At 38.0% G+C, this 23,636-nt stretch overlaps 1 protein-coding gene across 1 annotated transcript in view; it reads left to right on the forward strand.

Annotated features, from left to right (window-relative positions):
* The window catches only part of waca (WW domain containing adaptor with coiled-coil a), a 30,298-nt gene extending 7,547 nt beyond the window's left edge, over positions 1-22,751 (forward strand). Inside the window, exons 4-13 of the mRNA XM_022669053.2 lie at positions 1,144-1,235; positions 7,586-7,701; positions 9,008-9,135; positions 13,836-14,093; positions 15,691-15,813; positions 17,630-17,778; positions 17,908-18,023; positions 19,218-19,461; positions 20,804-20,931; positions 21,064-22,751. Of these exons, the coding sequence (XP_022524774.1) occupies positions 1,144-1,235; positions 7,586-7,701; positions 9,008-9,135; positions 13,836-14,093; positions 15,691-15,813; positions 17,630-17,778; positions 17,908-18,023; positions 19,218-19,461; positions 20,804-20,931; positions 21,064-21,133 (1,424 nt within the window). The 3' untranslated portion in view covers positions 21,134-22,751. The remainder of the gene's footprint in view (positions 1-1,143; positions 1,236-7,585; positions 7,702-9,007; positions 9,136-13,835; positions 14,094-15,690; positions 15,814-17,629; positions 17,779-17,907; positions 18,024-19,217; positions 19,462-20,803; positions 20,932-21,063) is intronic.
* Positions 22,752-23,636: the final 885 nt, after the last annotated feature.

Consider the following 23,636-nt stretch of genomic DNA (forward strand, 5'->3'; position numbering starts at 1 on the left):
ATTTAGTTCTGTACTCTTGTTGCAAATTTCTGTTTAAAGTTATAAACGTGATACTTTCCAGTTTATTGTGCATTTTAGACCCTGTATTATTATAATAACAAAAAAAATATCTTAGTAGTTCCACAGTGGGGAATGGTACAACCTCCACATTTAACCCACCTCTGCAGAGAACACACACACACAAAAACACCAGTAATATTTACAGTAATATTGTGCAACACAAGTCCACCTCTGCGGCGCCCGGGGGGTAGTGAGGGTATGAACCCGTCAATAGCCTGGTGCTCTAATGGCTGAGCCACCACTGCCCACCTGGTCATTTTATGTCTCTAGATCTGGATTTCTTTTTTTTTTTTTTTTAAATATACATATCCCCAAATGCAATTTACACTTTAAACTGAAATCTGAATACTGTGTGGGATAGAATATGCAAATTTGCTTGTTGCACAAAAATGATCACTGGTGTTTTGTTGTAGAGGAGGAGTTTGTTGTTAAATGCATCTTGGAGAGACTGATGTTTCCATTTTTATAATATTTTATGTTTCATCCAGTAATAATCCAGATACTCAAGATATGTGAACTGACATATGTGAATGGCTTGTAGCATTGAAGTTCCATTGTAATGTTCTGGTTTAGTTTCTGTTAACATTAGTTTGTTTAAAAAATATCTGTTAAAGAATATATAAATATCTGTTTGGCATGTGCTCATTTGCTCTTATGCTTTACCTCTTAAAATCTGAAGAATCTGTAAAAGAATCAGCAAGGGAAATTAATTTTGAATGGATTTAAATACTTCTTTTGTTTTGGCTGTGAAAACTGGAGCGTATTTCTTTGTTTCTGTCATGCTTCAGAGGCAATATTATTCTTTGGATGACATCAATGTTGGTGATTTTCATACTGGCATTAACCTGCAGCTAAATGGACCACAGCTGAACCACTGCTTGCAAATGATTACCCTATGTGGGCTGTCAAAGACGAGGATTGATTTTCTTAATAATGAATGTTGTTTACCAAAATCCTTGGACTGATTGAGGCTTTTAAACTACATGTAATCTTTTGTCTTCGTACGTTATCCAGATTTAAATGTTTTTTTTTTTTTTTTTTGTACTGTCAGTTAACACAATTTGTTCTTATTTATCGTTTCAGGGACCAGTATTTCCCCTCAAGAGAATTCTCACAACCACAGCTCTCTGCATAGCTCCAACTCTCACTCAAACCCCAACAAATCATCAGACACAGTAAGTACCTTCAACTCCCGACACCCATGTGATGGTGATGGATGTCTTTACAATATTTAATCTAAGTGGTAGAATTTTGTGTTTGTATGTGGAGAAAAGGAATTACTTCACTGAATATTATTGACTTTTCTCACTTGGTGGATATAGATGTGTTGTTAGTGTGGTGTGGTCTAGATTCATGCAAAAATGGACCAGGTGACCTGTTCATATGATCATAAAGGGAAAAGTGTGACCTTGGTGCGATTGTTGGTAACAGATGGTCTGGTTTGGGTATTTCTAGAATTGCTGTATATCTGGGATTTTTGTGTATGTTTAGGCCTGATTAATATTGTTTGTTTGCCACAGTCCTGTTGTAGTATTTTTGCTAACTTTGTGCATCTATTCATAATCACAATTTACTGTTAATGCCCAACTATTTTCTATTCTATTATTTGCTATTAGAATATGTCTAACATCTTGTGGAGTCATGCTTCTTAGAATTGCAGTCTTTTTGAGGTTAAAGTGAGCTGAACACTGTTAGTATAATGTGTAATGAATAGTCTTGGCTACGGAGATGACTTGTATTGCAGTGAATGTTGCACTGTAAAGTATGAGTTCATGTTTGACCATCCTATAGACAGTGATTCTATTGAGATTTTTTAAAAAGTTACTGAGTGCACACCATAAAACACACTTTAGCAGGATCTAATTTATTTATTTATGATTACTAACATCAGAAAGTTTGATCAAGTTGAATTTCTGCCTTTAGGTCTGTACAGTACAAAGCAAGAATACATTTTTAATCCCCTACTGTTAAAGTTATAAAAGTGATGGTGACTAGACCATCTTGCATACATCTTTGCTGTGACGCTTTTGGGAAACTGCTCCCTGTCTGGTGCTGTGGCAACCCCTCCTGCGTTCAGACCATCTGTCTCTTTGCTGTTTGTAATCTCTGCTCTTTTGGGAGATCATGCCAGTCGCATGATCTGCAGAAATAAAAAAAAAAAAGATCAGATTTTCAGTTGTGGGGTTAGTAGGCAGCAGAGGGTGGCAGGAAATAATTTGCTTGTAAAACGTTATCTGGGTAGAAGTAGCAACACAATAGTTGTTATGAGGAGACTTGCCTTTTTTGCCTTAAGCTCTTTAGTAGTACTCTTTACTTTTATTGGAATTCAGTGGTTGAGAGAAGATGTCATGTAATAATTATTCTAAATTATACCTATACAGCGCTTTTCAATGGCTGACATTTATGAAGTTACAAAACCTAAAAGAATAAAGACAGATATGTGGACATAAAACATTGATACATAAAGTACACTTGTGACTTTATATAAACTAGTTGTACAGATGTACTAGAAGGGAAGTACTTTGTATAGTTTAAGAGTTAGATGTCTGCGTAGCCAAGTTGTAATAGATCTAATTATAAAATGGCATATGCTTGATTTTAATTGGAATGATGAAAGCCTGTACTCTATTGTAGTATCTGTCTCAGTTGCTCTGTGTTCATTTGCCAAGACCACAAAGTCTGGACTGCAAATGTGCTAAAAAAAAAAAAAAAAAAAAGAAGGGTAATGTCACATTCGCAAAGCACTCAAATGCAAACATATCAAGATATTTTTTATATTGAACTTGAAGGCCTCAAACTGTTTCTTGTTGCTAAATATTAAGTTTTTTGGGCTCGCTAAAGTTCAGGCTTACTTGTCTGTATTTGATGAATTAGCCATATTAATGTGACATAATTTCTCTATATGAGTGGGAATGAAAAGGAGACTGGGCTATATTTAGTTAGCCATATGCTCTGGATTAAATCATTCTTTGGTTTAAATGAATGAAGGAATAACTCTTCCTATATCTTTTTTGCACATTTAGCTTTATATCTGTTCCAACTAGACATAGTTGATTGAGATTTTGTGCTTGTGGGCTCCCCCTACAGTTGCAGAGGTTAATAAATGTTTCAGGCAGGTTAGTTTCTCTTTCTTGTTTTCTGGCTTTCACAGACACATTCGGTCTCTTTCCAGCTTCTGCCAGAGTGTCTGTATGTTAGTTTGTAAGAAAGTCCTTGTAGAACTGTTAGAACTAAAGGTCGGAAAGCAGGTCGCAGTTCTCGAGATCGTTGGTTGCGGCCGCCTCTGAAAACTTAGTGTGGTTAGCTCAGAGGAGGCCGGTACAGACACAGAAGAACTGCTATTTCTCTTATTGCACCTGAATGCAGTGCTGCAGTGAGTTTAAAACTGTAATTTTACTAATTTAAAAAGATAAAAAATCAAGAAAATTCTACCTAGTGGGGTTTTAAAACCATTGTGTTTGAAAGAGCAGCAGCAAATTTTCCACATTTAATGTTAAAGCAGCTTCACACTGCTCAGCTCTTCATGATTATCTTGAACACAGGGCCCTCTTGCTTTATTTACTTTCTTGCTCCTGCACCAGACAGATGCATTTTGGTGCTTTTTTTCTGATGCCAATAACTTGAGATAGTAAGGCACATTTATCAGCGGTATAATGTCTATAATTATGGATTTATTTAAGGAAACTTTTGTCAAACACATGCAGGTAGTGCTGGACGTTATGACCTCAAACTAGTATCAATTAAACATTTTAGCTTCTCTGGTTAGTGAATGATCATTTTAATTAATGATACACAGCATTTGTCTTTGGTACAACCTTCTTGATTTGATCAGTTGAATGTTTGAGTTTGTTGCTTTCAGATTACAGACTAGATGGTGCAGAGTTACGTTAATACACACAGTATGTTTTTATGGGCAAGTTGATTTACATGCTGAGTGGAGGGAGAATATTTACAAAATAAAAAAAGCTTTAAATATCTGTTTTAATTATTTTTTTGATTAATTGCCCATCCTTGAATGCAAGTGCATGCAGTTAAAAGCATGTTTAAAGTTCAGTTTGTTTTCCCCAATCTTGGCTAGTTTAAATACAGAAGGGAAGTATGAATATTTGATATTTGGATTTAAACCACTGAAGATATGACTGGTAAAAGGTAACACAATGCTAGCTATCTACCTCTGGATGTTAACATAAAAGTTCCAAAAATTTACATTAACAACATTTTCGATTTAGAAATTCATATTAAACTGTCTATATTGCTTGAAGGTTTTCTAACTTGTTACCTTAACAGATAGCTTTAGTCTAATGCAATTCCTACGCAATTCTTATGCTGTTACTTTCTTATAGAAATGTTCAAAATAAAGGTCTAATCTCAATGTCTTGTTCATTAAAAAAACTGACTGTAGAGTAGCACTTGATTTTTATTTTATTTTTTTTTCATATAGCGTCACTGCTGTGAAATTTGAATAGGGACATAAATAGTGCTGCACAACATAGATAAAAGGGAGGGACTTCCTGGTACTATTTTATCCAATCTTTGCTGTATTTTGCCAAGGCTCGTAATTTTGTTCTAGCACTTTTTGTAAATTAAGCGTTCTGTGAGCCAGGAAGACATGCTGCATCCAAAACCATGTATTACTATACTAGGCACACTGATTTAATGTGCTAATAATGGTTCTGTACCATTTTTCTTACACACAGTTTAGCCTGGAATGGTGCCTCAGGCACTGTCCAACTTTGACGTAGTTCCTTCTGATATCTAAACTGAACTGCCACAGCTTTCAGGAGGAATGTATTAAAGCATGTACATGTCTGTTGAAAGGATAGTGACGGAGGAGAAATCCTGCAATATGTGGATTACACCACAATTTTTGCTGCTCTTAATAAAGTCCATTATGTAAGAGACCTTTTAACATACCCCGGTATGTGGACTGTGCAAAAATATTGATGGTATTTTATTTAAAATGTTTGTTTATTTAAAAGTTAATTAAAAGTTTATTGGGCTTTATAAGGTTGTAATTGCTTTATGGCAATAAAAATCATTATATCTATATATGCACAATTACAATATTTAGTTTAAACCATATCCCTAAAATATCATTGTGATTTCCTACATGTATTTTGTTGTAGTACTTTTTTTACTTTACATTGAGTTTAGCAGATGCTTTTCTCCAAAGCAACTTACAAACAGAGCCTAAAGGAGGTCAAAGGGGAATGGTGGGACGGAGGACGAAAGGGGTTGGTGGCAGGAGACCTTGTGTCTTTTTATTAAAAACATTTTTTATTAAGATGTAAAATGAGTGTCTTAGGTTTGAGGATTTTTATTTGCTTTGCTTGTTTATGGTTCATTTATTTTTATTTTACTGGATCTAGCTATGTTGAAATATTTTTCAAATTAAGCTTGGTCTTTAAAAATTAAGACAGTTTTGTTGTTTATTTAAATTCTAGACTGCAACATTCTAGACCAGAGGTCACTAATAGGTGGACTGCAGTCAGGGTCCGGACCCAAACGTTGTCCAATGTGGACCCAAACTGATAAACTACTGAGAAGGATTTAATTGAATACGTGCTTTGCGTGGTTTGTAAGATCACCAAATGCCCTCCCCTGCCAATCAGATCTGTGTAGACGAACGATAAGATAAAAGATAAATAAATAAACACACCACTCCTCACGCAGGACGAACCTGTGCTTTCCGGTCGAAGCGCTTCTCTGGCTATTGAATTGGGATGTGGCCGTGAAAAAACACCTTTATAAGGAGATAGGGAGCCCAAGAACTAGCGGAAAACCAAGAACGGCCGTAAACTAAAGTCACACCGAGGGTGACAGAGAGACAGGTGAGGAATGTAATCAAAATCTGGCCAGAGAGGCATTTATTATTATTATTATTATTATTATATATTTTTTCATCATAGTTAAAACCATCTTTCAGAATATAGCACTGAATTATAACACAAGTTAAAAATCGGTCCGGACCTTGGCCTGTTGAAATTTTCTCTAACTGGACCATACTGAATTCTAATTAAATACCCCTGTTCTATACAGGTGTTTTGTGGACAGTTTGATGAATGTTTTGTTTGCCAATTTCGTTATATATAACCTGACAGTTCTGGCAAAAATGGTAAAGAAATGGACAAAATGTACTTTTTCCTTCCTTTTTTTTAATAATAGAATTATGATTCTGTGTCAAACTAAGGCCTCCTACATCGTGTAGCTGACACACACTTACCTAGCTCGGCTGTGTTGCAGAGCGGAGGGAGGGTTTTTTGGATAGATTATAGAGGGAGCCTGCAGGGGTGATGCACTGAGGTCCGCCTCACCTAACATTACACACGCTTGCATCAGGATACGGCTCTCTTCCTCATGCTTTCATTTTTTTTCCCCTCCCACTTTCAGCTACACCTCCCCACATTCTTTCACTCACTTCACTGTTCTTTACCATCTCTCATGTGTTCCTGCTATCTTCTGTTTTAATCTGTTTACTCTGCCCTGTGTGGTGGTGGTGTCCCTGTATGGAAGGTCATTAGAGGGGGTTCACAACTGGAATCGACCAGGTTTAGAATTGGGTCAATTGATTATTTAGGTTATGGTGTGGGTGGTGTTAGTGTGTGTAGCATTTTAATGTAATAGTGCTATAAATAGGCAACAGGTTTATTTGTAATTTATTCTATTGTGGATGTATAAAAGACTTTTTAAAATGAATTTAAAAGCCGTTTGACCAGTGGTAGGATGGTCCCCCCTTTTATGTGAGTCTTGGTCCTTCCAAGGTTTCTTCCTCCTCCTGCAGCTCTGAGGGACTTTTTCCTTGCCTCTGCGCTCATTGGGAGTTCTGTATTTTTTATGTTTAATGTTTTGCCTGATTGTTTGTCGTATGATCATGTTTCTGTAAAGCTGCTTTGTGCCAACACCAGTTGTAAAAAGCGCTATACAAATAAATTTGATTTGATTTGATTTATTGGGCTTTAGGGGTGTGCGAATTTTCAGCTTTTCTTTTTTTTTTTTAAAGAAACTTTAACAACACATTCATGGATACATGCTTTTATTACTGCATTTGTGTTTTGTAGTAGCAAAATACCCAATAAACTTCTGAAAACATAATGAAATTGTAAAGGCAAACGTGACACAATTTCTGTTTTTGTTGTTCCCATTTGAAGGCTTGTGTGTGTTTGTTTTTTTTAAACCAGGTATAGGCTAAACCTGTGGTCAATAATATTGGTAATTAATACATAATTCCTGGTGTTTGCATATTTAGAAGTATTTTATCCTCTTCAGTAACACAGGTGTTGCAATGTGTCATAGAGAATTGTCTTGTGATATGTTGAGTATTCACAGTATTGTGAAAATATGGTCTTTGTGGGCAATGTATCATGAAAATTTTGTATTGTGATATGCCCTAAAATTCTCACCCTTATTCATGAGCATGGGACAGGACACATGGCAAGTTATAAACTGTGAAGTATTTTTTACTTTACTGGTTATCTGTTTGTTTTTTATTTATCAAATCCTTATTTCCCCTCTCTTCAATCCACAGCCATTTGAACCTGCAGATGATTGGTCAGAACACATCAGCTCTTCAGGAAAGAAGTACTACTACAACTGCAGAACAGAAGTGTCCCAGTGGGAGAAACCCAAAGAGTGGCTGGAGAGGTACACAACATTCTGAGTTTAAGTGCTCAAAGTGTTTATTATAGTGCTGGGCGATATACCAGTTCATTCGGTATACTGTGTGGGAACTAGAACTGGTATGTGTTTCTCTCATACCGCCATACCACTAGAGGTTCTGTGGAGCGCTGTGTGGAGCGCTGTGTGGAGCGCTGTGTGGAGCGCTGTGTGGAGCGCTGTGTGGAGCGCTGTGTGGAGCGCTGTGTGGAGCGCTGTGTGGAGCGCTGTGTGGAGCGCTGTGTGGAACAGCACTGTCAGAAGTGAGTCAAACGCTGGTCTAGCTCTGTTCTGCCTGGAAAGAAATCTGAACACCTCCTGCTGCCGTTTCTACAGTATGAGTGTTTTTATCCCAGGAAAATAGAGCAGTAACTACAGCCCTTTTAAATATATTAACACTGTAGCTTGAAGGATGATTTGAATGTATCTGTTAATTGGAGAAAGAAGGGAATTGCGGCTGACTTAAATACTGTAATTCCTCTAATGGCTTCAAGAATAACACGTAGTAAATTTATATTAAACTTGGGTCCTACTCATGCAATAAAGCTTTTGAGAAATATCTCTTTGAATACTTAAACAGTAGTTAAGTGAGTATTTAATCAAGTATTTAAGGCCATTTATAGTGTTTATAGAACTATTTAAAATAGTTTTTATATTTTGTAAAGGAAGTTGTGTTAAAGTTGTTGGTGTATCTCTTTTTAGGATCTATTGTTTACATTCTTCAGCTGTTTTTTCTGCTAATAAAGTCTGATTTCTCCATATATTGTTTTTTGTGGGACACAGTATACCCTATACTAATCACAGCCTTAATTTAAAACCTTAATGTTGTATATGATATGTACTACTAATAGTACAGTAACTCTCAAACCTATATTAAAGCCCAGTCATGCAAAAAATAATAAATAAATAAATAATAATAAAATAAATACTGTGATGTACCGCGAAACCCTCAGAATCTTGTAAAATACCGTCATATGCATTTTTGGCCATACCGCCCAGGACTAGTTTCTAATAGTTAGTCTTGTCTTTTTAATGTCCTTGAGGTTTGTTATATTTCTGAAGGTCCAGACTTAATGGTTTGTGAATAAGACAATAATTAGGTTATTGCAAAGTGCACTCTGTCAAGTGCACCCCATCCAGCAATATGAATTTGTTAAACATTAAATCTTCTATTGTGTAGATCAATGTTTAAATTCTGTTATTTATAACTTCCTACTCAACAGAATTCTTGACTTTTTAACCCTTCCAACAACACACTCCCTCTTACGTTCTTCCACTTTCTGGTGTCCTATAGAGAGCAGAGACAGAAGGAGGCGACTAAAGTGGCGACAGCAACAACAACCGTGGTCAACAGTTTCCCTAAAGACCGGGACTACAGGCGTGAAGCCATGCAGGCAGCTCCCGCCAGCTTCTCCAGTACCAGTGAGTATCTGCTTGACACCATTTTGTGCAGGAAATGTGCGCAGTTATTCATGTTCTGATATAAATGGGGAATATAGTGACCGTATACATGAAAAGCTTGCTGTGGATGTTTTTTTTTTTTTTTTACACTGTGTGAAGGTTGTTGAACTAGTGTATAGTGTTACTATACTTGCAATTGATATTGTGTGTATGCAAAGTGGTAGCCTGCATTAATACCATGGTTTTGATGTGCTAGATGATTTTGTGGAAGCACAGTTGTGGAGTGTGGAGCATCTGATGTTGCTGGCATAAAAAGTGGCTTTAGTGTAGGGCTGGATGTTTAAAATATTATTACGATATTAATATAAACAGTATAAAAGCCACTGCCTGTGCTCTAAGACATCTAGCTCTGACGTTTCCAGGCTATGGTGTTTTGCCATTTCTGCTCGACTTGAATGCAGTAAACTGATGATTTCTTAGAACCAGCACACTGGTACAGCTTGCTAGCTAATGCTAGCCATTTAGCATAACAAACCATCTGTTAGCTAACAGCTGGGGGAGGCTTTCTGTTGACTGATTCAGCTTATCGTGTTCTCTCCCCTTTAATCATTAAATACTTATTAAAACACACACCTTCGCTGGACTGGTGCAAGGGTGCTGTAATCATTTATTCTCTGTGGAGTGAGTGTGGGTACTGACAGAATAAAGGCTGGTCTCGCTCTGGACTGCATGGACAGTTTTCTGATAGGAGACGAGAACAAAATTTGCTGCTGGATGAAACGACGCTTAGCTGTCTAGCTAACCTTGGCTGCTTGCTTTGGAGTATTTTCAACACAAAAAAGCAGAGACGTTATTAATGAAGAGACCATTCATTCAAGGATAACTCCACCCTTTAACTAAAAGCCAATCATCTCGATGCTCCTCAGAGTGGAGGAGGCTCAGCCTGCTAGCAGGCAAGTTCCCCCTCGATGCAGATCTGCTTAGTCAAAATATTAGTGCATTATGGGGCAAAACACTACAAACTGTTCAGAAGAATTTTGCTTTTGGGATTTTATTGGTGATTTAAAATTGCTTAATGTTGCTTAAATGATGATTAAATTTGCGGTTTCGAGTACTTTGGTTTCTTCCCATAAACATGGGAGTCTGGTCGTATGAGTGGATGGTACTGCCCTGGGGGCATAGCAAGGATGGCCGTAGAGTACTCACTTGCCTAAAAAGACTTTGCCTGCAATTAGTGACGATGACAGGGCTAAAACCAATCACTAAGCACACATGTACTCAGCAGGTAAAACAGTCCTGCTGAATAATGAATGATGCATGTTGTAAGTCTGTTTTCTTTGGCTATGTAAAAGTGTACATAGGCTTTTTACAAACATAGCAGATGGTTCTGCATTCTGATTTACTAACTATACCACACCGCCTACTGGAAAAGTGCAAAATCTGCTGCTAAGGACATTTTTGTTGATGTAACACACTTGAAAGAACCCATAATTTTAGTATAGCTACTGTTGTAGGCATGTACCTTCTCACAATTGACCAAATTAAGCATATTTGACCACCATGTTGTTTGTAAACTATATCCCTTTTTCAGCTCAACTGAGCCTGTAGGAATACATTAGTAGTTCTATAATTATAGAATGAATGTAGCTGGTGGATCATTCTTAGCAAAGCAGTGACTCTGACATGGTGGGGGGATGTGTTAGTGTATGAGTGAATCAGGCACAGCAGTGCTGCTGGAGTTTTTGAACACCTCAGTGTCACTGCTGGACTGAAGCTTCCCATGGGCAGCTCTTTGTGTGCAGTAGGGCTGCAACTAATGACTATTTTGGTCAACGATTATTTCTGTCATCTTTAAAAACAATAGAAACAGCAGAACATGAGGTTTAAATGGCATTTAAATATCTGAATGTTGTTTAAACATGGAAGTTACTGATATTTAGTGATTTAATATGTAATCTGTTGTGTTTGGGCACTTTTGGAGACACTAACTAAGTCTCCCATTGCTCTTCTGTCCGCAGCACTTTGTGTAATGTGGTACTGTTACAAATTAACGATTAATCGACAATGAAATTTGTAGACGACTAATCGTTGCAGCCCTAGTGTGCAGTGTCCACTGATTAAGGACTAAAGAATGACCAACATATTTGTGCAGCAACAGATCCAGAGCGCATGGCTCTGACTTTACATCTACAAGGGGGGCAGCTAGATAAAATTGACGAATAAAGCGGACAGTGAGTGAACAGTGTTTTAAAAAAACCCAGCAGCACTGCTGTTTCGGATTCATTTATACCAGCACAACCCAAATAATATTTCTGTGGTGGTGCTTCTTGAACAGCTTTTTATATTTGTCTTCTACAGCCCTGCATCTTAATCAGTGGCCAGTCAGTGCTTATGGCATTATCCCGTGCTCGGCTAGGATCACAGTTTTGAATCTGAACTACTGTTTGTACTACTTTGCATTCTGTCCTGCTGACTGGATTCAGCACCAGGAGGCTTGTGACCCATCAGCAGCTTCTCTCAAGAGCACACAAGCTAGGCCTGCCCACTACATCGGGTCTTAAAGGCACAGTGTTTCTGTGAATGCACATTAATGAGGACTTAATGCAACATACACTGATCAAGCACTATAGTAGAAACACTGTACTGTTTCTGGCAAGGGCCTTTCTTTGCTCTTGAAACAGCCTCAATTCTTGGTGGCATGGTTTCTACAAGATGTTGGAAACTTTCCTTTAGGATTCTGATCCATGCTGACACAATCAGCAGACCATATTTGATCCACACATAGCCCCCGCAGTTTGGCAAGACTGTCAACCTTGGATTAATTGCCAAAATGTGACCGTAATAGTGAGGAATACAGTTTTATTGCTGCTTTTGTATCCGATAAATGAATGGAGCATATGGACAAAATTGGTGCAGTATGTAGGCATTGTGCTACAAAAATTCCATATGACTAGAGATGAATAGGGTCCATAAGCTGACATCAGTCTGTTCTCAGGCCAAAAATGTAATTGCGATTGGCCAGTATCGCAAAGTTAAACTTATACATATTTTGCAAGTTAGAGATGCCCTAAGCTTTGTGGGAGAACCCTCAGTCACAGGACCCTATGGTTCCTTCCAGATTCTCGATAAAAAAACAACAGATTTCCAGCTAGAAATACAGTTCTTCACAGCTGCAGAACTTCTGTTATATTTCTTTGTTCATGCTATTAGTAAACACACTGAGTTTGGCAGTTTTTTTTATCATGTCAGTAACCAAAAGTACTTATAGGCAACTCTGCCATATTTGCAACAATGGGCAGTTATGTTCAGAGTGAACAGTCGCACAAGACCAGCCTCCTGTCTTTACGAATGGCAACAGATGAAAATATATGAAACAAGTCAAATTATCAAGTAAAATTTGATAAAACTGACATAAATTGTGTGTAGCACTTGGCATGATGATGCATATTTATTTTTTCTTTTTTATTCTACTTGTACAGATTTCCATATTATTGCAAGGCCTCCCCCCCATAGTAAGCCAACCAGCTTGCTGTTTAAGGACCTAAAACTCTGGCAAAACTGCTTGCAAAATGTTTAAAATTACCAATGCTCATGTCGCACTGGTGTTAGTGTAATGCAAAGTTATTCGATTCCCTTATTTTATGTTTACTTATTTGACAAATGATTTAATCTGTGATTCAAAAAGTATATTATATGGTGCAAACGGTCAACTTTGTAGTGTATTACTACCCTATCACCAACACTAATTGTTGTACTAGTATTACCATTTGTGTCTTTAAACATGACCCACAGCTTTTATTCTTAAACGTGAGGGAGGAGCCCTACACTGTTCGTACAAGGATATGGACTTTTTGCAGGAAGTGTTTCTTAATGAAAAAGCAACAAGTTAATTTACACACAGGTGTGCCTACTTATTTAGTTCAGCATGTGCACCGTATTTTAGTCTAATCTCATGACAGATATTGAAAGATTATGAGAATGTCCATTTAGGTAAACTCTTTACTAAAGAGTAAAGAATTACAGTAAAGTTTTACAGTAAATTAAAACATTACTGTCCTCTAGTGGTCATTTGCCTTCTCATATAGATGTTGCAAACTTTTCTCTCATGCAAGAAAGCTCTGTTAATTCTGTTCATAAACTCTCATCAGCTTGTTTGTTTTGTGTTCTGTTGTTTCAAGATTTTTATCCTGAATCTATTCAGTTTTTGGAAGTATTGTGTGTTGTAAAAAAGAAAGTTGGCAAAAAGTTCTCCTTCATCTCTCTGAATTGTTTAAAAAACAGGAAAAGTAGAATAGCTTTAATATGATGCTGTTTTTCTTGGATAAATGCAAAAATTAGATTCTTATGCACTCGTGTAATACACTGTATGGGTTGAAACTATAAGGACACATGCTCATTCAGTGTTTCTGATGAAATCATGGTTTTCAAAAAGAGATTATCCTACACAGTTCCACTGCTGCACCACTCAGTGTTGGGAGTCTTTATGACCATTGTGTTAGATGTGGTCCCACCAGGTTCATGTCTACCTGGTTTATTGGCAATACTAATCTACAGGGACTGGACAAACTGTGTGTGTGCTTTAGCACATCTATGCCAGCAATGGGAGCAACTGAATATATTCACTAGAAGGGCTGTCCACAAACATTGGGACATAAGGTATATGTTGTTGATTTTTTTTGCAGTAGATTAACATGAAACATTTTTGCTTTGAATCATTTCAGAGCCTGCGGTCGCCACCGAAAAGCCTTCTTCCCTCACCTCATCCTCCTCTTCCTCGTCTGCTGCTGTGTCTGGCCTGAGTGCTGCCAATCCCGCTAGCTCCTCCTCAAGTTCTACAGTTCCGGTTTCTCCGGTGATGCAGTCGCCGGCCACGCCCACTATCCTACAAGACCCCTCCCTCTTGCGCCAGCTTCTCCCTGCCCTGCAGACGGCTCTTCAGCTGAACAACGCCAGCGTGGACATGGCCAAAATCAATGAAGGTAACCTTGCCTCAGTGTGATTGAAAATTTAGAATAAGGATGAAAAGACTGAGTGCAGTAATTAGTTTCATCATGTTCATTTCATCATTGCAGACGTTTGATGGAAGAAAGTTTGTGGTGTTTAAAATTCTGTGAACTTGAAGTATTTTAGGTAGAAGCTTAATTGCGTGATGCTGAAGGAAAGAGCTGCATTAGCCACTGACTTCTTGCTGAACTTGCTGTTTTAGTGATTATGTGTTTCAGCAGTTATTTACTGATGTCCTTGTGTTTACTCTGCTTGGATATTACACAAAAACTGTTTTAGACTAGAACATGACATTTTGTTTCCCAGACAGGGATTAAGTTTAGTTTTTTAAAATCTCCATTTAAAATGCTGTGTTAATCTTTTTTCTGGAAAAACTACCTCTTTTATTCTTAATGTAAAGTTTTGTTGGTTGTTCTTAGTACTGGTCGATTTCTACAATTAAATTGGTTCATTCAAACATTGTTTTTTTTTTCCCTTTTGTTTTTTCGTTTTTTTTTTTTTTTTATCTAGGTAAATCTAGTTTTGAACCATTTCTTTGTCATCTGTACTTTGTTATCTGAAAAAAACGATAAGATTATTTTTTAGGCCATAATCGCCCAGCACTAGTTGTTAGGTTTGTTGCATTGGTTACGATAGCGACTTATTGCTCAGTATATGGACATAGCTCAGTTTTTGCTGGATCTCAGTATTAAATATTATGCTTACTTTACAAGGACATCTTGTTAATGTGAATGAGCTAGAATAAATGCATCAAAACTATTTCTGGGAATGTATATTCCCCCAAAAAATTGATATTTTGACAGGCTTTTTACTGGTTGTTGGTCTAATAAAGTGCTATGCAGTAGGTTTCTGCAGTAAAATGTATACAGTTGGCACAACTGGAGTTTATTTGTTTAAAGGGCCATTTTCACCATGCTTGTGTTGGACAGATGGATTGTGCCCTCTGCCTTCTACTCATCTGTGCAGTGAACCCACGCTAGTGAGCACATGTGCACAGAGCAGTGGGCAGACATCACAGTGAAGGTTAAATACCTCGGTCAAGAGCCCAACAGCAGCAGCGTGTTGAACCTGGGTATCAAACCCTAAACCCTGTTATCAATAACCTGATGTTTTAACATTGGAGCCATGCTGTCTTTGCCAAGGCTTTAGCTGCCATTTATTTCTTTTAATAAATAGAATCAAGGTACACTTTAGTCTGTAACTTGCGGGCCCTGTAGACGGCTGATATCAGCCTTTTGAACAGTTTACCTCTGAGGTTTGACCTTTAAACAAATATGATCCCCCTGTGGTTGCATGCCAAGTAAATTCATGCCAAAGAAACAGACTCCCCAAGGTTAACTTGTCAGTTTGCAATATTTTAATATTCCACGTATGTGCTTACTTATTCATACTCGGGTCACATTTACACTGTGCCGGAATTTATATGCTGTGTGAGGCACAAGTTTAAAAAGCTCTGATGCTTTTCAGCTTTAGGAAATTACTTTTGCAAGAAATAAATCTTTACTCACATTTTTTATGTGATATTTTGTATGTTGATGAATTTTTTGTGCTTCTTTCTTTTTATGTGTATAGTTCTCACAGCTGCAGTAACACAGGCATCACTGCAGTCGATGCTCCACAAGATCCTGACTGCTGGTCCATCTGCGTTCAACATCACAACACTGCTCTCCCAGGCTGCTCAGCTCTCTAGCCAAGGTAATAGCCAGTCCGCTTGTCTGCTGTAATACTTTTTTAAAATATTGAGGTCTGTAATGTACCGTCTAGGCTAATGCTGTCTATGCTAATGCTGCTTATGCTGTCTGTATGCAAGTTGATGTAAGGTATTATTACCTGAGGAAAAAGCTTGGAAGCGCCCACACTCGAGTGAGATTGAACACCTGATTTTATTTTGCACTTCCACAGTGCCGCTTCTGTATTGGGGAATGTCATTGAAGGCATTCCCACTTTCAGTGGACAGCACAGTGGGCGGTAATGATGGTCACCGCATGCATCTGGCTGTGTTGTATAGATGTTGTACATTGGTGTGTCTGAATCACTGTGCACTTACAGTACACCACCAAAACTCTACACTGAGGTGAAGTTACATTTCTGCAACAGCATAGATTGGACGCAGAAGCTTAAGTTGGCTTTGCTGATTCTTGTTTGTATAAGCGTGCATAAGCGGGGATTGTCTGTGTGGCTTTTGTTAGAGGCTGAAACTGATCCGTTAAGTGTTTGCAAAGGACATTGTTGAGCTAAAGAAGTGAACTTGGCATTTTGGAGGCATTGCCTCTAGTGCGAAGTGATGAACAGAAGTGTCCTCTTTATTGGGCTTCTGGCTGACATTAGAAATGAATGGGATTATGCCACCTGTTGAATATAAACAAATGCAGTTTTAAGGTGGTGTTCATGTGCCTGATAAAAACTAGTGTGGTTGAGTAAACTGTAGCTGAAACAGCCCATGTGATTATATCATATGCAATAATTGGTAAAAAGAAAAGTTTGACACAATAATAATATTGTGATCTAGCGGTCTGTTTTGTAATTGTTTTGCTGTTTACTGTAGTTACTTTGAAATATTTGTGTGCAGATGAAATGAACACACTTTATTGCTGTGGTAGATTTTTGCTTTTTATTTTATTTTATTTTACTGCAATATTATAGTGCGAAAAATAGAGTAAAATAAGGCGCACCAGATTAAAAGGCGCAATATCAATGAACATCCTTTTTTCTGGTCTGTTTTCATACATACGGCGTGCTGGATTATAAGGCCTGACAGCACAACACTGAGAAACCCTGAGTGTTCCAGTAAGCCAGAGCGATACTAGCTAGCGGTTCGTCCCACGTAGCTTGTTTTAACACAGTAAACGTGCAGACTACAGTCGATATACTGGTGATTATACTCCCCTCTAAATGGCTAGAGAAAAAAAAAAAAAAAGATCTAGCACGATTAGTGGTAATACTGTTGCTGCTTCAGTAGTGCTAGCCGGTGTTAGCAGCAGTCTACAGGCCGATAATACTCACCAGGAAATAGAGGTTAGTGGCTAATGATACTCCTGCCACAGTTCTGGAGAACTAAACTGAAAGTCCTGTATAACTCTGTACTTCAACGAAATGGCTTTATTGCTCTTTACAACCTGTCTGGTAAAATTCATACAGGGCTCACTGGATTAAAAGGCCCTGTAAAGGATTTGAAGTGCGCCTTATACTGGGGAAAAATACGATACACAAAATTGGGGTCTTCTTAAGTTGTTTTATGTAATAGACAAACGCTTTTTTTTGTTGTTTCTACAAAGTGTATGAAGCTGTTATCTTTATACTAAATAACACTTAAATACTTACTTTGTTACAGTAGTATATCCTTGAATATATATTTTTTTTCTTTAAGAGTTTTGTTATTCCAAAAAAGTACCCTGACAATTTTGTGGGCATCATCTGCATTTTTTATAATTTGCTGCTTTCATTTTCTCCTATTTAATTGAATAATTTTGCCATTATTTTCTGTCTGGCCCGTTTTCCTTTCTTGGAGTAGCCCAGCAGTCCAGTCAGTCTCCAATGTCCCTGACGTCAGATGCCTCATCTCCACGGTCGTACGTGTCCCCCAGGATCAGTACACCCCAGTCTAATACAGCACCTCTCAAAACCCCCCTCAGCACCACGCCGGTGTCATCACAGTCCAAGGTACGTTCTGTGATTATGCTTCCAGTATTGAAGCATGTAGTGTTTGCTTTCACTTCTGAGAAGTTTAGCTAGGTTGCAAATTCACACTTTTTTTCTCTCTCTCTGTCTGTTTTTCTGTCTGTCTCTCAGGTTAATGCTTTGGGGGTTAAGTCCAGTTCTCTTCCTCCACCCTCGTCTCAGCCATCCCTCCCCTCAGAGAAACACCATGACAACGGCAACTCCCCACGGACACTGCAGAGACAAAGGTGTGTGCTAGTCTGGCTGTTCTGAATCCCATTGCTCATCATAGTAGAGGTGTATTTATTTGTTAGCATTACATTCTATGAAAAACATGCACAAATATATAATGAGCAATTGATGAGACGTAATTCTGTGAGGGAGGCCACAAGTCGACCTGTTATTATATAAGCTAGACACAAAAACTGTTCTGCAGTGTTACTTACCCAGACTAGTCTGCGAACAGCCAGGGTCTAGTATAAAACTGTGATTGCACTGGATAGTGAAATCTCATTTAATAGTGATTCACTGCCATCTTTTGGTCAGTAGTGGAATAACAGCTTTAAAAAATCGCCATCATTGTCTCTTACCATCTAAATATACAATGTCTGTGTCTAAAACTTAAGAAATGCTGCCTATTCAGGCAGAATTCTGTGGCTGGAAGGCACCCTGTCCTGTCTGCATCAAAGTTTAGCAACGTAGGCTTTTGTAATATTAGGTAAAATGCTAATGCTACGCTAAAATCAACACAGCTAAATGTTCATAGCTAGCAGTGAGCTGTCCAGAACTTGGCAGTGTCAGGGCATATAGTTACCTTTTAATTCATATACATAGATCTTCAGCACTACACTGTCTTTTTAGGTTGAAAAATGTTAAGCAGCAAGATATTAAGTCACCATTTTTATATGTGAGATTATGTACAGCTGTTTGAGAAGTATTGGCAGTAGACATCTATGGATAAGGAAAACATAAAATACTTTTTGGATTGGGGTTGGGGTGGAATGAAGTATCCTTACCACAATAATGCTCTTGTTGCTGAATGCAATCAAATCTTCACATCAAAGCTTCAAAATATAGTTATAAAATGTATTCTTTGGTCTGTGCAATAAGGTATCTTTTGTGCTTTTTGAAGAAGAGACATTAAATGAGTTGATTTTCCAGTATTTTTGCTATATGGTGTTCCTTTAGTCCCCTGTATTGCACATGTGTTTAAGACCATTTTAATAAACTACAACATACTGATTGGATTGCAGACTGTAGTACTGTATTGTAGTATTATTACTTGGAGTTGATGTGCAGTGTAGTGAAAACACCCTGTATTCTTTTAAATATCATTTTAACTGTTTGATCTTGTTGTTCATCGGTTAGAACTACTTCCAATAGAATAACTCCTGTACTGAGTCAAGTACTGACTCTCTTTCCCTGATCTGTTCTTCATGTAGCAGTCAGAGAAGCCCCTCTCCTGGTCCTAACCATGTTGGTGGCACGAACAGTGGTAGTAATAACGGCGGTGGCGGAGGCCAAGGTGCCAGTGCGGTGACTGGAGCAATGCCTGCGGGTTCTGTAGCAGCTGGAGCAGCGACAGGCAGGCCAGCCTGCTCTTTCACACCATCATTGGCTGCACACTTCAACGAGAACCTCATCAAACACGTGCAGGGCTGGCCCGCGGAACACGTTGAGAAACAGGTACTGCATTATATCTTTTTATATGCTGTGATTGTGTATTTTATAGTGGACGGGCACATTAATTTGAATCAAATAGATTTATTGCTGCTTCAAGATTACCTGTTTTGTATCATTCATGTACTTCAGTCACGATATACAGTGCATTAGGGCTGTACAGGATATTGCTTTAGCATCGGTATCGCACTATACACATAGTGCAATAGTTATCAGACATGAATGTGATACAAGGCAATTTAAGTCAAACTTCTCTTGCTAAAAGTTGATTCAAAAGGAAAATCCACACTTATTTTGCATTTTATTTTCTACCACACATTGTATATCTTCCCAATAGCACTTATTTTACTCCTGTTTTGCATACACAGGAACTTTATTAAACAGTAAAATAATGCAATGTCACTTTTTTCCAATATCATTCCATTTTGGATTGATTCATTGATTTAATGTTGTGTATTGCAATGTATACCACAAACTAATGCAGTTTAGTGATTGCACATACCGTATTACCAGTACCACAGATATTCAGTGAAAGCCAAGTTTTCAATTGACACAGCAGTTGTTGGTGGGTTTGTAAAAAATTATCTGACTCCTGCATTAAGTATCCCCTAATCTCTTGACATCTATACACTTAAGAATAAGGATATTATTTTTGTCCATGACCAGAAAATTGTCAGAACAGCAGCTTCCACAACCTTGTCCTGTCTGCAATGCGTGGTTTATTTAATTTATGGTATTTAATTTCCAAATTTTAGCCAAACCGTTTCTATAAAATAGTTTATTTCATCATGATAAAAGAAAAATGTTTTTCTGTGATTTATCTTCATAATTAAAGCAGTTGTAGACAGAGGGACCAGTTAAGTGGTGAGACCAGGCTTAGAATTCCGTGCCGCGCTCTGTGGATACTTTCATACTGTAAATGCCTCTCTAGCAGTAATTTTTGCGTGATGCTGTTGCTGTGTATGTGTGGAAAACATACTTAAACTCCAAGTGTAATGCCTATTAGTTCAATTGTTAATGGATTGTCCGGCTGCATGTAAACGTGGCTTGCGTGCATGTTGTTTCATTGGCAGCAGGAGATTAAGTACATTTTTATGCTTTCCATGAGACTCAGAAAAATGCAACATGCAGACTGCAAAAGTAATTTTTTTTGTGAAGCGATGATTATTATAACAGCATTACATGACGACTATTTTTGTTACACTTTCGTCCTGGAAACTTGTCTATTTATGTGATCTATTTAAGAGTAATGATAATCTTCTTAACTGTTTCAGATGTTACATTATGCATGGAAGGTGGAGATTCATTTTGTCTTTCTTTCTTGTTTTTCTTCTTTTGCATGGCCTAGGCTTCACGGTTACGTGAGGAGGCTCACACTATGGGCAGCATTTACATGTCTGAGAACTGCACAGAGTTGAAGAACCTGCGCTCACTAGTTCGTGTGTGTGAGATACAGGCCACACTGCGTGAGCAGAGGTAATTTCTGACCTAATTCTGACACCCCCAAATCAATGCTTTAATTTGAAATACACTTTAAAACAAGCCTGTTTTGGTTTATTTGTAAACTAACATGTATTATTATTATTTTTTTTATTCCTTTCCTCACAGGATACTTTTTCTGAGACAACAAATTAAAGAACTTGAAAAGTTGAAGAATCAGAATTCCTTCATGGTTTGAGAACTCTGGGATTCTTTGGTGTGGGTTTGGAATGGAAAGAGAGATGAGGTAGGGGAATGAGTGGGGAACCCAGTTTACGTGCACAGAACCGCGGCGATCCAAAGTTCTGTTGCGTTCTGTTCTGGGCCCAGTCTTAAGCTTAAGGAGCTGCGGTGAGTTGTGGACTGAGGGGCGAGGGTGGGGGGCATTGTGGGTGGAGGTGGTGGGCCAGACGGGTGTGGAGAGGTATGTGGGACCTGCTCTTGCCAGGCGCCCTGTATATGTAGATTTCTTGTAGATGTTATTTCCATGTTGTAAATATGTTTTGTAGATGAAGCCATGGGAAGCCACGCCTATCGAAAAAAAGGAAAGAAATAAAAAAAAAAAAAAAGCTTTTGACATCCAAACGTAAAAACTAATCAACACAAACGCCAGTAGAGGGCTCTCACTGTCCTCCGGCCTCCATCTGTCAAAATCTGACTACAGATTTTCAAACCTGGTTTTGGAAAATAGTTTCCGAAATACGCTCTTCAGGATAAAAAAATAAAAAAAATCAATAAAAAACAAGAATGGTGAGCCAATGCCTTGAGCATGTACCAGACCTGCATGGAAAAATGGTGGACGATCCAGTGGGGTTAAGTAGTGGGACGCACCAATTCAGACACGCACAAGCACACCTTTGTCTTCTCCTGACCATGCGCACCTCCACCTTTAATCCCTGTCTGGTTTTGTTTTCCTGCCCCCTTCCCCACCATCTCTGAATATGAATAACAGTAGTGTTGCTAAATGGTTAATCGGACATTTTGCATCTGTTTCTTTCTCTGGTTGAACTGTAATGGTTTCACTCCTGCACCCCCTGTCTTTCTGGAGGGTTTAGATCAAGTCTGTCTACATGGTTCAGTCGTCTCTTAACTGCCCCGATGGCCCAGCTGTGCCCGCCGTCAGCACCAGTGCCTGCTTGTGTGAAGGAGTGAATGTGTGAGAGAGAGAGAGAAGAGAAAGGGGGGGAAAAAAGACCACAGTCTGTTTTTTGCTCAGCGAGAGTGATCGTGAAAAGGAGGGAGGACCATTCCTGCAGCTTGATCTAAAGAAATCGCCCCACCCACCCGTGACCCAGTTTGACGACTTCTTAGAATGATGGAGGAGTCTAGTTGTCCAACTTCTTCTTCTTCTTCTTTTTTTTCTTTTTTTTTTTAGTTGGTTTCCAGACTTTCCAACAAGTTTATTTTTCTTATTTCTTTTCCTTGCTCTTATTTTTTGTTTAAACTGTACTTTTAAAAAAAGAAGTGTGAGGAGTTTATTGCAACTTGCATTAAAACCCAAGAGTTCATTCCTTTGTACAGTTGCTAAGTAATAATGGAGTAAAAAAAAAAAAAAAGTTTTATTAAAAGTTGCAGTGATTTACTAGTATATCATATGTTGTATTCATAAATTATTGCCACACATTTTCCTTTGCACCCTGATCGGACGGAGTGGAGCTAGTGCTATTGGACAGTAGGAAGATGAGTGTCGGAAGGTCACGGCCAAGGACTGGACATAACCAATCCCGCTACATCAGAATCTGGGCAGGGTCACCTGGGGTCAGAAGGTCAAATGTGAAATGTATGTATTGTAATAAACATGCTAAAAGTAAAACAGAGTGCTTGTCTTCGGTCATCATTTGGTTTAATCTGTTTACTCTTTGCAGAACTGTCATGGCTGTTTGCAGTGAACAGGAGCCCTTTTTTAATTTTTTTTATTTTATGTACAGTACCAGTCAAAAGTTTGGACACACCCAAATTCTATGTTTTTTTTTTTTTTGTTAAAGCAATTTGTTGAGCAATAAAAGGTAAGTTACCAGCTGCTAAAATTTCAGTTAACAGTACCCTAGATAAGAGCTACCTAAATGTTTGAGTAGTTTGTTGAACTCTTTAGTTTACTACATGATTATTATTTTTTTTTTGTGTTCCTTCATATTCGGGGTAACTCCAACGTAGGAATGAAAATAAAAACATTGAATGTGGGCTGTCCTAACTTTTGACTTTGACTTATTTTTTTTAAGGCTCTTACAAACATTTATATACAATAATGAGCTCTTCAAAATCTTTTGGGCAGAGGCACATTTTTCATTTGCTTATCCTTGCTTCTCAGTTTAAAATTTCAAAACTGAACAATGACGTCCTAATTTTTGACGACAGCCATACTATTGCTGAACCTAAACCTGACCAACTGCAGCAACCCTGGATCATTTGCATAGTTAAATCCATGTAGCGTCTTTTTTGGCCAGGCTGTGTGTTAGATTTCTTTTTTTTTATAATGGGCTGAACAGACCTTTTGATAATGTGTAGTTACAGTTACTGGAAATGAGCAGAAAGGGCAAATCCTCATTACTAATTTCATCATGTAGTAAATTAAATAAATAATGGTACAATACAAATCTCTATATTTCACTGCATTAATGCTCTATTAGTCACACTCTACCTGGCCAAAAAAAAGTCTCCACCTGGATTTAAGTCAGTAAATGATGTGGGGTTGATGCTGCAGT

The sequence above is a fragment of the Astyanax mexicanus genome, chromosome 15 (assembly GCF_023375975.1).
Source record: "Astyanax mexicanus isolate ESR-SI-001 chromosome 15, AstMex3_surface, whole genome shotgun sequence".
Classification (NCBI taxonomy): Eukaryota; Metazoa; Chordata; class Actinopteri; order Characiformes; family Acestrorhamphidae; genus Astyanax; species Astyanax mexicanus.